Source organism: Hetaerina americana, unplaced genomic scaffold, assembly GCF_022747635.1.
Source record: "Hetaerina americana unplaced genomic scaffold, ioHetAmer1.1.p SCAF_3, whole genome shotgun sequence".
NCBI lineage: Eukaryota > Metazoa > Arthropoda > Insecta > Odonata > Calopterygidae > Hetaerina > Hetaerina americana.
In genome coordinates, this window is record NW_027286874.1 from 103,559,120 (window position 1) to 103,571,091 (window position 11,972).

Sequence of the window (11,972 nt, forward strand, 5' to 3'; positions counted from 1 at the left end):
GGTGTCAGTTTATTGTGTTGGTGTCATTGCTGTCAGAATGTAGAGGTATGCAAGGTTAGTGCCGAGATGGGAGAATAATTAACAAATGCCAAGTCATTCAAAAATTTCCGTCTTTTTCCTCACGTAGATTTACAATTGTCCCAGCACATCAATCCTTTAGATTCACTATCAGAAACAAACTTGATTGAATGTGAAGACTTGGTCAGGTGCCTCATCGAAAGTGTTGACGATGTACCCGACCTCACCTTTTGTGCAGGCTCTTGGATCCTAATATTAAAACTTCTCCCCATCCAACGATATAGAAAAATGATAGATTTGCACAATCAAATGGAACTTACACTTTACCTTTCTTTGTATTCTCAACCTTATCTTTAGCATTGGTTTTGATAGGGCTATGGGAGAATAAAAGGACATTTTGAATTTTTTTCTGGGAAAAAAGGCATATAAATTTGTAAGTAACTTTCCCTAGGAATGGTAATCTTGAATATTTAGATTGGTTTGTCAAGGAAGTTTGGGCTGTGAGGTGTTTCCATAAATGGACTAAATCTATGTAGACTTTTTGAAACAATAACATATATAAAAGAGAGGTGCTAGAGCCTCTTGCTGTTGAAATACTTCTAGGATGTTTGACATCTCTTTCATAGGCACTTTGTGGGAGGGGAATTGTTATTAATCTGTTTAGTAAACTGCAAAAGACCAGTAGCTTCTGAGGAAAGGCATGCATTTGGTCCACTGGAAAAATATGGTCTTTGGCTGTTGGTTTCCAATGTACCTCAAATTGGCATTTTTTTATCATTACTTTTGAGAGTTGCATCCAAAAAATGAATGTTAATCCTTTGCAATGGTAAAAAATATTTTTATTTGGATATAGACAAATAAAAAAGGAACTATTCATTTGGCAGTACTGTCTGTCCAATAAAGTCAAATATTGGCAACATATTCCAATGGTCGATGAACTGTATTTTATGGAAACTTTTCAAAGTTGATAATTTTTCATGTAAACTACAGCTCATTTTCTTAAACTATTGTAATTAAATAAAATAGATGGAAGAAAGAAGACACTTTCATTACGAAAGAATCATTAATTAAATGAATCTTGGGTATCATCATGGAATTTTTAACAGGTTATAGTTCCAGCATATTGGAGTAGTGCATCATATTGGCTGCATAACACCAGTTTTATTTGCTCCTCCTCACCCCAACTCTATTACCCTGGTTGTGCCACTCCAAAGAAATATGAAACAATCTTTTTTGGATATTGTTATTGATAAAGGTTTTTACAACATGACAGGCATGTGATGCTTCATTTGACTAAAGAAATGGGAATGAATACAAAGACCGAAGAATGATGCAACCTTTCTATAAAGGCAGGGCAGTAGTGTTTAGATGTGAAAAAAGCAAAAGAGAGGCTATTGCAAGGAAAGAAGTAAGGCAGGGCTGCTTATTAATGTCCCTGATATTAAATGTATACATTGAGAAAGTAACTAATGTGATCAAAGAAAATATGAAAGGTGTAAACATATTTAGAAAAAGGATGAATGTATGCCAGATTTTTTGATGAAATAGCTATTGTTACAGAAATAGAAAAGACATAACAAGTATAATAAGGGAATGAAAAAATATAATCTTAAGTGGAATAAGGAGCGAAGAAATGCTTTGTAATCAAACTAAGGAAGGTAGTCTCCAAATAAAGACTAGGGAAAATCACAGTGGAACAAATGGAAGTGTTTTGTGGTTCAGGTAGTCAGATCAGAAATGGAAGAAGAAAAAAAAGGATGTATTAAGCAGAAAAGGAATGCCAAAAAGGCTTTCTTACAGAATTATTAACAGCCAATGGTTGATAACAGTCTATATATTAGCAAGTGTTTCACGATAACTTATGCATGAGAGTACCTACTTCTCTACAACTGTGAGACATAGACCATAGCAGGAAAACAGAATACATGAAGCTATAGGAATAGGGATCTATAATAATGCATTGAGCTGAAATTCAGATGAATAGAGAAATAATAAATGATGAAGTACTTTGAGGAATAGGTGAAGGGAGGAGACTTATGTATTACACTCTTTTAAATATTTTTCTAGAAAATGTTAGTGAGCTAGTTGTAGAAACGTCTTCAATAATTTGAAAAATGTTTTTTAGTGTTCATTTATTTGCCTTATGCTATTATGTACAGCAAAGAATTTATACCAAATTTAATTGAATTTATAAAATACACATAATATGAAACTAGAAAAAGCAGGATATGCCATGAGACAGCATAATCTTGCTTCATTAGGTAATGGACCGTGTTGATGAGTGTTAATTCAAAATGAAATAAAAACAAAATCTTTTGGCCAATTGTTTTTACACAGTGAATGAATTCTTGAAGCATGGCAAGTCTCAAAGTAGCAAGGATGTTTAGATTATTAAGCAATCATATTTAGATACGATATTTTCATTGTAACATTAATGATTGATTAGGTGGGCAACATACTCAACTGCCAACCCAAAGGTTGCAGGTTCAAGTCTCAACTCTGGTGGTTCAGTTCCTGGGAAAACTGATGACGAGACAGAGGATTACTTTGATCCCAGGGTCATAGGCATTCAGATAGCTAATATAAACAGTTTTATTTGTTGATTATTTTTTATAGGTCCAATATGTATATAGCCTAAGAGTATTGAACTATTTAGTATTTAATGGACATTTTCTGAGGCATGGTGCATCAGTAGTTCTCAACATTCCATGAAGAAGAAACCAGAAAGAGTGAATGATTACAAAACAAGGTCAAGGACACGTAATCATTAGAACATAATGCCATATGTATGCGCAAGGAGCTAAGAAGAAATTATGACTTTGACAAACATAGGGATGAAGAGATGCTAAAATAAATTGTCAGATTGATAACCCCTAATGATGATTTAGTTCTTTAATTTTTTTAGTTTTATAAATAAAAATAAAATATATATAATTTAATGTGCTTCAGAATTTTCCCCAAGAATTGGCACATTTACCTATATGATTACTTTAAACTAAGAGAAAGAATTAATCATTATATTGTATTATAAAGATTATGTTAGTTTTCTGAGTTGACATTTCATGACTCAAAACCACACCTCAAGTGACTTGGACACAGGTTGCAGCTTAATATGGACACCATGATGTGCTTTAAACGTGAAATATTTTATTTAATATTTGAAAATATCATGGAGTTTATAGTAAATGAAAATATAATGGAGTATTTTGTAAATTGCCCAATAAAAACAAATTTATGGGGAAATTATAAAATTATTGCATGCTATGGCATCTGTGTGTATGCATGCATGTATTGGCACTAATAATATTGCAATGAGCTGATCAACAAAAAATTTCGTTTTTACTACATGATGTTATCCTTATAATCATTACTCCAGTTTGAGCTGTTTTCCAGATTTCTTTCATCACTTGAATTCTTTATTACACACCCAATTCAAATTGTTTTGGAATAAATACCAAGCAGAGACTGTTGGTTATAGTATTGCACAATTTCTTATTACATTTATTTTATTATTTTTCACTTTCGACTACTTTCTTCATTGCTTAAAAAGAAATGGCAGAGTAAAATGCTATTCTTGTAGGTCTTTGGTGGAAACTGTGACAGGTGCTATATTGTCAGAAACATGTAAATGCAGCTGGAGTTAAATTAAAAAGCAACTTGTTCAGATACAGAATGGATTATAATCCATTCGCATGTATTAGTATTGCAACAAATCTAACTAGTTTATGAATTTTACCTGTCCATTTAGTACACAATTTATTTCAATGCATCAATGCCCCTCATTCTTTTTAACAAGTTACCTGAAAATGTGAGGCATCTTAATGAATTATCACTATTTTAAAAAAACTTTGCGAATATCTGTTAAAGCTAATTTTCCACTCTGTTGATGAATATATGCTACTATAATTTGCAGCGGTATATTTTCTTTGAAATGTCCTATATTTGTGCAACAGTCCTTGGACAAAAATAAATTGATTAATTGATCAATACAGTGGTGGAGACTGTGCCCTGGGCCATGCACAGAGGCCACTACCTTCCACTGGAGTGAGAGTGATGGTGGTGAGCAGTCCAGTGCTCCTGGGAGAGGGTCCTCACTGGGATGATGTGGAGCAGGCCTTGTACTTTGTAGACATCAAATCTCACAGCATCAACCGACTCAAAGTGTCAACTGGAGAGCAGACGCAGGCTGTCATAGGTGAGACTGAGTTGGCAAACCAACAGAGTGGGTTTCAATGGGCTGGTGCAAGGGATGAGTTTATCTGGATAAATTTTAAACGTTGGTATTAAAACAGCAATTGATGCAAGAGAATGAACTTTTTGTGACTATTCATCCAACCCTTTAAAAAAAAGATACTATAACTAAGAAGTAATGATCTACAAAATGATCAGTCATAATTCTTGTTCAATTCGCAGATGGAACTTCAGTGGACTTTGTGGTGCCTATCTGGCAAAAGCCTGGGTTGTTCTTGGTTGCGGTTGGGCTCAATGTCAGCGAGGTGGAATGGAGTGGAGAGGACATTGAGGGACCACTCTTCGGGAAACCTATGGCTTCTGTAGATTCTGACAAACCAGACAACAGATTCAATGATGGCAAAGTAGATCCATCGGGCAGACTTTGGGGTGGTGAGTTTTTGATCTTTATTTATTGATCAAGTCAAAAATGTGTGTATTATTATCACAGAGGAATTAGAAAACCTTCATAGATTATGCCAAACTTCATTAAAGTATGAGTCTATGTTGTGCTTTGTTCCTAAGCCCAGATTCAAAGGGTGGTATATTAACGGATATATAGTGTAATATTGGCTCACACAAACATTTTTATTTAATGAGTGACACTTATGTATTTCTTAAGTGAGACTGAAATCAGGAGGTCCATACAGTGTGTCCATCTCGGCAACATGAGAAGTTCCTTTCCTATGCCTTTAAGCCTCACTTTCTCTTTGCATTGCCACAAGATCGTTTCCCTCTGTGATTGTTTCCATGAGGAATACTGTCACACTCCCAACCGTTGCCTACAGGGGCCAAACATTACCACCCACACCTTCACAGACTGGACATCCAAGTACACTGCACTGTTCGAGTGAGTGAAACAGGAACCACACTATGTATTTTGTCACAGTATACTATGCCCAATTGGAGTATAAATAAGGAGTCTGATATTAAAGTTAGTGGGACATCCTAGGGACTCCCATTTCAAAAACTGCACTTCTATGACAGTAAAGCCAACAAAAGCATTTGAGGTGGACACCAACACAATCAACACATATATAATATTCGCACCATTCCTTTTTGGGGCATGCAATGTTAATAAAGCCTGATTGAGGTTTATTTCAGGAAAATTACTCCATTTAAATAGTTTATTTAAAATACTGCCATACTTATTTCACCCCAGCCAATTCCCTAATATTTTAGACTTGCACTTCTGTTCCTGAGGCTACTATTATTGAAGTCTTTTTTGCTGCATTCACCCATGACTTTCTTGGTCTTTCCCTTCTCCTCAGATTATTTGCTCTTCTCGGATATATTTGATAATTCAACTTTCATTCTGCCTTCACAATGTGACCAAATCAACATAGGACATCTCCGTACCTGATATATACAAACTGTATTCAATGGTCACCTACTATTTCCTCCCTCTCTCTCATTTCCTCATTCCCCATTTTTACCACAAATATTACTCAAGGACTTTCAACCCACCACATTCATTTGTCATTTATGTTCATTCTGGCATATACAAAACTTCCACAAATAATGTAGCGAGTACAGTTTTATTCAATACCATTTTTGTCACCTTAAACAAACATTCATTTTTTTATGTGAGCCACAAGCTAAGAAACTTTCTGCTGACATCTGCACACCTTTTTTTATCTCGTAAGCCTACCATTTTTCACAAATGATCAAACAAGTTTTACAAAATCATCCATTGGTTCAATTTTTTTGCATACACTCATTATGTATTCAGTATTTTTATCTTATCAAAAATGACTATTTATTTTTGGATGTATTTGGCCCTAATTTCAATCTCACTCTTATCTCACTGAAGCTATCCAGAGCTCCCTGTTGGACTCCCAGCCAGCAATACCACATCAATGGCATAGAGGAGACTGGGTGTATTTACTTAATCATTTATCTACCTTATCCACACACCTATCCATCATACACCCATAGAAAACATTGAAGAACCATCCATATTAGCAGTAAATATCTTGCCTTCACACTATAGTTTAACTAGCCACCTAGGATCCTATCCACTGCGTTTCTCTCAAAACCTTACATAACTTACTTTTGGTACAATCTTTCAGAAGATTAACAATAATTCCCATTATTTATGTAACTCACAATTACCTGAAGTGAAAATTGGTAGCTCTGAAGAACACTCCTGTCACATTTTGAAGTTCTTAAGGGATGGTAAAAGAGAAACTTTACACTTCCACACACTTTGAATGTTCTACGACCATGGCTTCGATGCTGTGCATTATCATCAGGTATGATCCTGATGATGATGCACAGCATCGAAACCATGGTCGTGAAATACTAAATCTTTATTTTAGAAGTGTAAAGTTTCTCTTTTGCCCTCATCATGAAGGAATTCCACAAAGTTAAACCTGTAACTTATATTTCTTAAGGGATAATGCAGCTACAGTTATGCAACAGTGCACATCATTTCATCACCCCATAACTTGCCAGCCAAGCATGGCATTCCAACAAATATTTCACTATGGTGGCCTAACAGCCTACAAAAATTTCCTAGTATCAACACAAAAAATGGTACACATTGCGTAGTTTCTTAGGAGGCCTCTTGAAATTCCTATATCACCTTACTTAATCAGGTTTCTAAATCTCTTCTCCTCCTGATGAATATGCTTAAGGCAACAAATGACGTTAACCCAGTGGCTAGTGAATCATTGTTGTGGTTTCCAGGAACAATGGGACCAGAGCCAGAGGTGGGCCATGTGGTTCCACGCCAAGGCTCCCTCTACTCCTTTGAGAGCTCACCCAAGGGAGGAATAAATGTGAAGATGCATCTGACAGGAGTGGACATCTCAAATGGCCTCGTCTGGACATCTGATAACTCCACCATGTACTACATTGATACAGGCACGGACAGAGTTGATGCATTAGACTTTGATATCGTCACTGGTGAAATAAGTGAGTAAGAGGTACAATTATGACATGAAATAGCATTGTAGTTTCTCACTGTTTACTTGCAGTGCATTCACCTAACCAAGTTATTCCTGTTTTTCCCATATTTCCGTTCATGCGATAGATAAGCAAGTTAAACGTAAGATTTATAACATATTAACTATTACTATAATTAATCCAAATGTAAATTCTTTCCATGGACATACCAAAAAAAAAGGATTTAAGTTTATAGTAACACTATAAGACACATTTAGATTTAATAACTTTGCAATTTTTATCTCTTCGCAAGTATATATCATAATTTGACAATATCAGTTCATCTATGATCACTTTCTATATTAGAACCTGCATTTGAGCATAAAAATATATGCTACCTATCACCAATTATTATTCACTCTTTTTTTACACCATATTATTGATACATGAATAATAAATGAGGTCAAATTAGGTTGCAGATCAAATTATAAGCAAAGGTTAACATTCTGAGGATGTTCTATTGTATGCTCTGTCGTGAGTAGGTTTTATATGAAAGTCAGAAGCAAACATTTACTCAAGACAGAGAATTACACTTCCAAGTCAAAGGGGTAAGAGATTTTTAGGAAATGGAGCAAAATACCATATTTGTATTGGGGACTGAAGAGGAACAAGATGAATATCCATTTAAGCAGAACAATTAATGCCATAGAATGGCAGTTGAACTGAAAAAACCCAGGCTTTATGGATTAAATTGCAAACATGCATCAGATTTACATCAAGTCCAATGCCTCATTTTTTAAAAGTTTCATATCCATGCATACACGCTAATCTGCATATACAAATGTGTGCACAAGCATCTTGGCAGATGTCCTCTTGAAGGCTTCTACGGTGCTTCATGTTGACATCTGTAGATTGTCTGGATACCTCTCATGTTAAATTTCTTCAGTTGACGACAGTTTTATTGCTATTTAAGATAGCATCCTATGGTCAAGAATGACACATAATGATGCTACCTGGAATGACAGAGAAACTTTAGTCACTGAAGAGCATCAACGTAGAAGAAACCCTCTATGGCTCTCAGGGAGGCAATTATTAGAATCATGCAAATTACCTCATTGCTTCCCATTATAACTATATACATATCACTGAAGTCAATCAAAAACAGTTTATAATTTTGTAGATAAATACTCAGGGATTTTTTAAGCTATATTTTAAAAGTCCTGCTGACATATTGATTGCTTCATCTAACACATCAACAGGTAACAGGCGTCCTGCCTTTGATTTCACTGGCCACAATGTCACAGGACATCCTGATGGCATGACCATTGACACTGATGGAAATCTCTGGGTGGCCTGCTTTGGAGGATCTCAGGTATGGTCAATTACTTTCTATATGTTATGCTTAGAAAAACATGCTGGTTTATTTATTCTAAATACTTTATTTTACAATGTTAGTTAAAGTACATGCAGACAAAATTAGACTACATATTAATAATAAATCACTGTCCAATCCAAAGAATTACTGACCACCCTTATAAACCATCTCAGCATGTTAAATATTTTGCATCCATCCTGAATGTCCTTATCCTCCAATATGCCCAACTGGTATGAGAGGAAATTTACAAGCAGAAGGGCTCAAAGCATGGCATTGCTGGATGTTAGGACAATCTGCTCACTGATTAGTGTGCTCTATATCCACATCCAGGGGCATTCCATATATATGAAACCATCCAACAAAGATTGCATAGCCATTTTATAAAGCAATCATTTTTGGTACATGGGTTCATGTATGTTTTAGTACATCAGAACCATAATATTTTTGGAAGTTTTTCTCTGCTTAGTTCACCATGGGCAGCCATTTATGTGGGTGGTTCATCCACATAATTGATGGGCAATCAATAATGGCATTGTTTTTTGCGTGCATGGCTAATTACCATGCGAGAAAGCATGCTTTATCCTTTCATTTGGTGGGTGGACTGTTCGAATTGGGTTGCACCATGGTTTTTGCCAAGGTAATGGCTAGACTTCCTCATCTCCCTTAACACCCAAAATCTTCCACTGTCAGGATGAATCTCCCAAGAAGTCTACAAAAATATGAAAATGCTGGTGAGTCTGAAGTGCCTCTACAGTAAGGGCTCAGCATGCCAAGTGTTCCACAGCACAAGTCCCCTAATCTTTCATGTGACAACACAAGAGTGTAAGCATGGGGCATTTCAACTCCAAGAAGTAAGGAGAGCAGCGAGGGATCTAAGTATTGTCTTGGATATTTCTTCTGAAGGACTCATAAGCAATAATTCCATCCCGCCACCCAACACTTCATGTCCCAAGCCTAAAAAAAGGAGTGCTGAGCAGAAGAACTTACTCAAGAAGCACAACAACAAATGGATGTTTCTGCTGATACATGGAAATTTGTACAAAGGTTATTGTAAGAGCTGATATTTGCCTTCTTACATTCCACAGGTGTACAGTCTGAAACAGAGGGTTTCATTCTTGCATGCCAGGTGCCATATACAAATTTTTAGTAACATCTCCTTACCTTTGGGATATATTTATTTGATGGACATGGGGTGTGGAGCATGCTGAGGTCATCTCCTATAAACCTGCAGACTGCAATGGCGCAGCATGGCTCTACCTCCATCTTCATTCCCATCATGGTGTCAACATAAAATCTACAGATTGATTAGCTTCAGGTGTGATGTGGTGGAATTCAAGCATAATGAATAACTGATCGTAGCACTTTTCCACCTGATAACTCTCAAGTGGAAAAGTGCTATGATCAGTTACTCATAACAAAAAATCTGTTCTGCCAGATGACCTTGGAAATTATGGGTTTGCTGTTGATAGTGGTAAGTGTACCATTTGGTGGAATTATTCCTTCCCCACTGCACTGTAGTCTTCAGAGACCAATCCTTACAATACACACATTCCATGCTCAAGTTTCCCACTAAAGTTGAAATGAATATGATCGCAGAGACAAAGGAACTGATGAAATATGCAGAGGGGGCTGAGCAAGATTTACCTGGGCTACTGCTTGAAGGTAATAGTTCTCATCATAGGCATGTTTCGTGGAGTCAAATGCACTCTAATTGACAACATCCAGTGCACCTCAGCCTACATAGAGAAGGTGGATGAGCACACAGGAGACACCTAAGGTATCTTTGCCTGCATCAAACACATCACCAAAAAATCTAGTGGTCACCAGTTCATCGGTAGCTACCCTGTTACAACTCCATATCTCACCCCTCTGGAGTATCTAGCTATTATGAGGCAAATGGAACCTTAAGGTCTGCTCAAAACTCAGAACAAATTAAGTAAAAAATAATGAAAATAATATTTCTTTTGCTTTCTTGCCCTTGGTGGGTTCTCTGGTACATGGATAACACTGCTTTGGCCCTTCTTTGCTCATTGAAGCCTCCCATCTCTAAAATCCCTGAAGCATACCCACTTAATCAGAATTTCGGCTCATATGACACAGGGTACCACAGATATCACACATACTTTTCCCCAATTAGGCAAACTTCTGTTTTTGAAAAAAACTATGGAACAAGAAGAAATACCACAATCAGGAATTCCTAAATACGATCAATTTAAAATGTGGCTTTAACTACAAAATGTATACTCATCAGAAAAATTTTCTGAGGATCATAGATTGTGGAGAATCAGCAGTATTGGAAATGGTAAAATAATAATATATGATTAGCTCTATTCAGCCATAACTTCACGGTGCGATTGGCTTTCCTGGTTGACTTCATCCAAACTAATGCAAAATCTTCCATTGCAAAGGGATTATCTGATATCAATTCAAAATGCTGGCTGAAATAACAACAGTCCTTTGTAAATGAGTTTCCTATGAAACAATGTTGATTGGGCACAGTAGCAATGGAAAATTATGAAAGAGGTGCATATTGCTGGTTTGATCATGTTGAGAGAATGAAGGTTGAATCAAAAAATGGATACACGATAGCAGAGTGAATGACTTAATGACTTCAGAGGAAGGTATACATTGACAGAGTCATGGGCGAATGTCATAAATGAATTCAACAGAGGCAAAGGAAGTGTGGCAGTAAGGTGGAAATTTATAAAAGGGAGTAAGTTCCTGAAATAACTTTAAATTTGTCTTTCTTGACTTTGCCAATTCCAAAAGGGAACAGCATGTAAGGTATGAATGTTCTTTTTTCAGGTAATCTACGTTGACCCCAGGGAAGATGAACTTCTAGGGAGAATCATCCTCCCAGCCGAAAGAGTAACATCTGTTGCATTTGGAGGACGTAATTTGGATGTTTTGTATGTCACAACATCCAGATTTGGCTTGACACCTGAGCAGTTGGCCGAACAACCAAACGCTGGATCTGTATTTGCTGTGACTGGGCTTGGGGTCAAGGGTTTACCAGGACAGAGCGCCATAAGTTTAACATAATGATGGAAATTAACACTCACTTTCACCTCATCATATGAGTGATATGATTTAAAAAACATCCAGATAATAATGAGTTTACAACATCAAAGAGAGTACATAATTTTACTTCCAGTGAAAAACATCAACTTGCCTTAAATGCCTTTTTCATAAGCAATCATGACATTTAAGGGCAAGTTTTAAACACTCCTAAACATGCACATTTGTATGTACTCATTCCCACAGGTGCTGTTTTCCCAACCTTTACTGTCTAAACCTGGCAACACAGTAATATTCAAGAATAAATACAAAATAATGAAGTTTTGTACATCCTTGCTTTAATTATAGTTTTCCCTGGAATTTCTTTTGATGACAAAAACAGCATAGTCAGCATCAACATGTGGCATCAAAGAAATAAGCTCATGCGCTAAATAAAACTGAA

The 11,972-nt window shown here is 36.3% G+C and overlaps 1 protein-coding gene across 2 annotated transcripts in view; it reads left to right on the forward strand.

Annotated features, from left to right (window-relative positions):
* LOC139690933 (regucalcin-like) overlaps positions 1-11,972 on the forward strand; it is a 49,497-nt gene extending 37,525 nt beyond the window's left edge. For both annotated transcript variants that reach the window (XM_071588574.1, XM_071588575.1), the window contains exons 2-6: positions 4,011-4,213; positions 4,432-4,641; positions 6,940-7,167; positions 8,397-8,509; positions 11,318-11,972. In XM_071588574.1, coding sequence (XP_071444675.1) covers positions 4,011-4,213; positions 4,432-4,641; positions 6,940-7,167; positions 8,397-8,509; positions 11,318-11,554 — 991 coding nt within the window. In that variant the 3' untranslated portion in view covers positions 11,555-11,972. The remainder of the gene's footprint in view (positions 1-4,010; positions 4,214-4,431; positions 4,642-6,939; positions 7,168-8,396; positions 8,510-11,317) is intronic.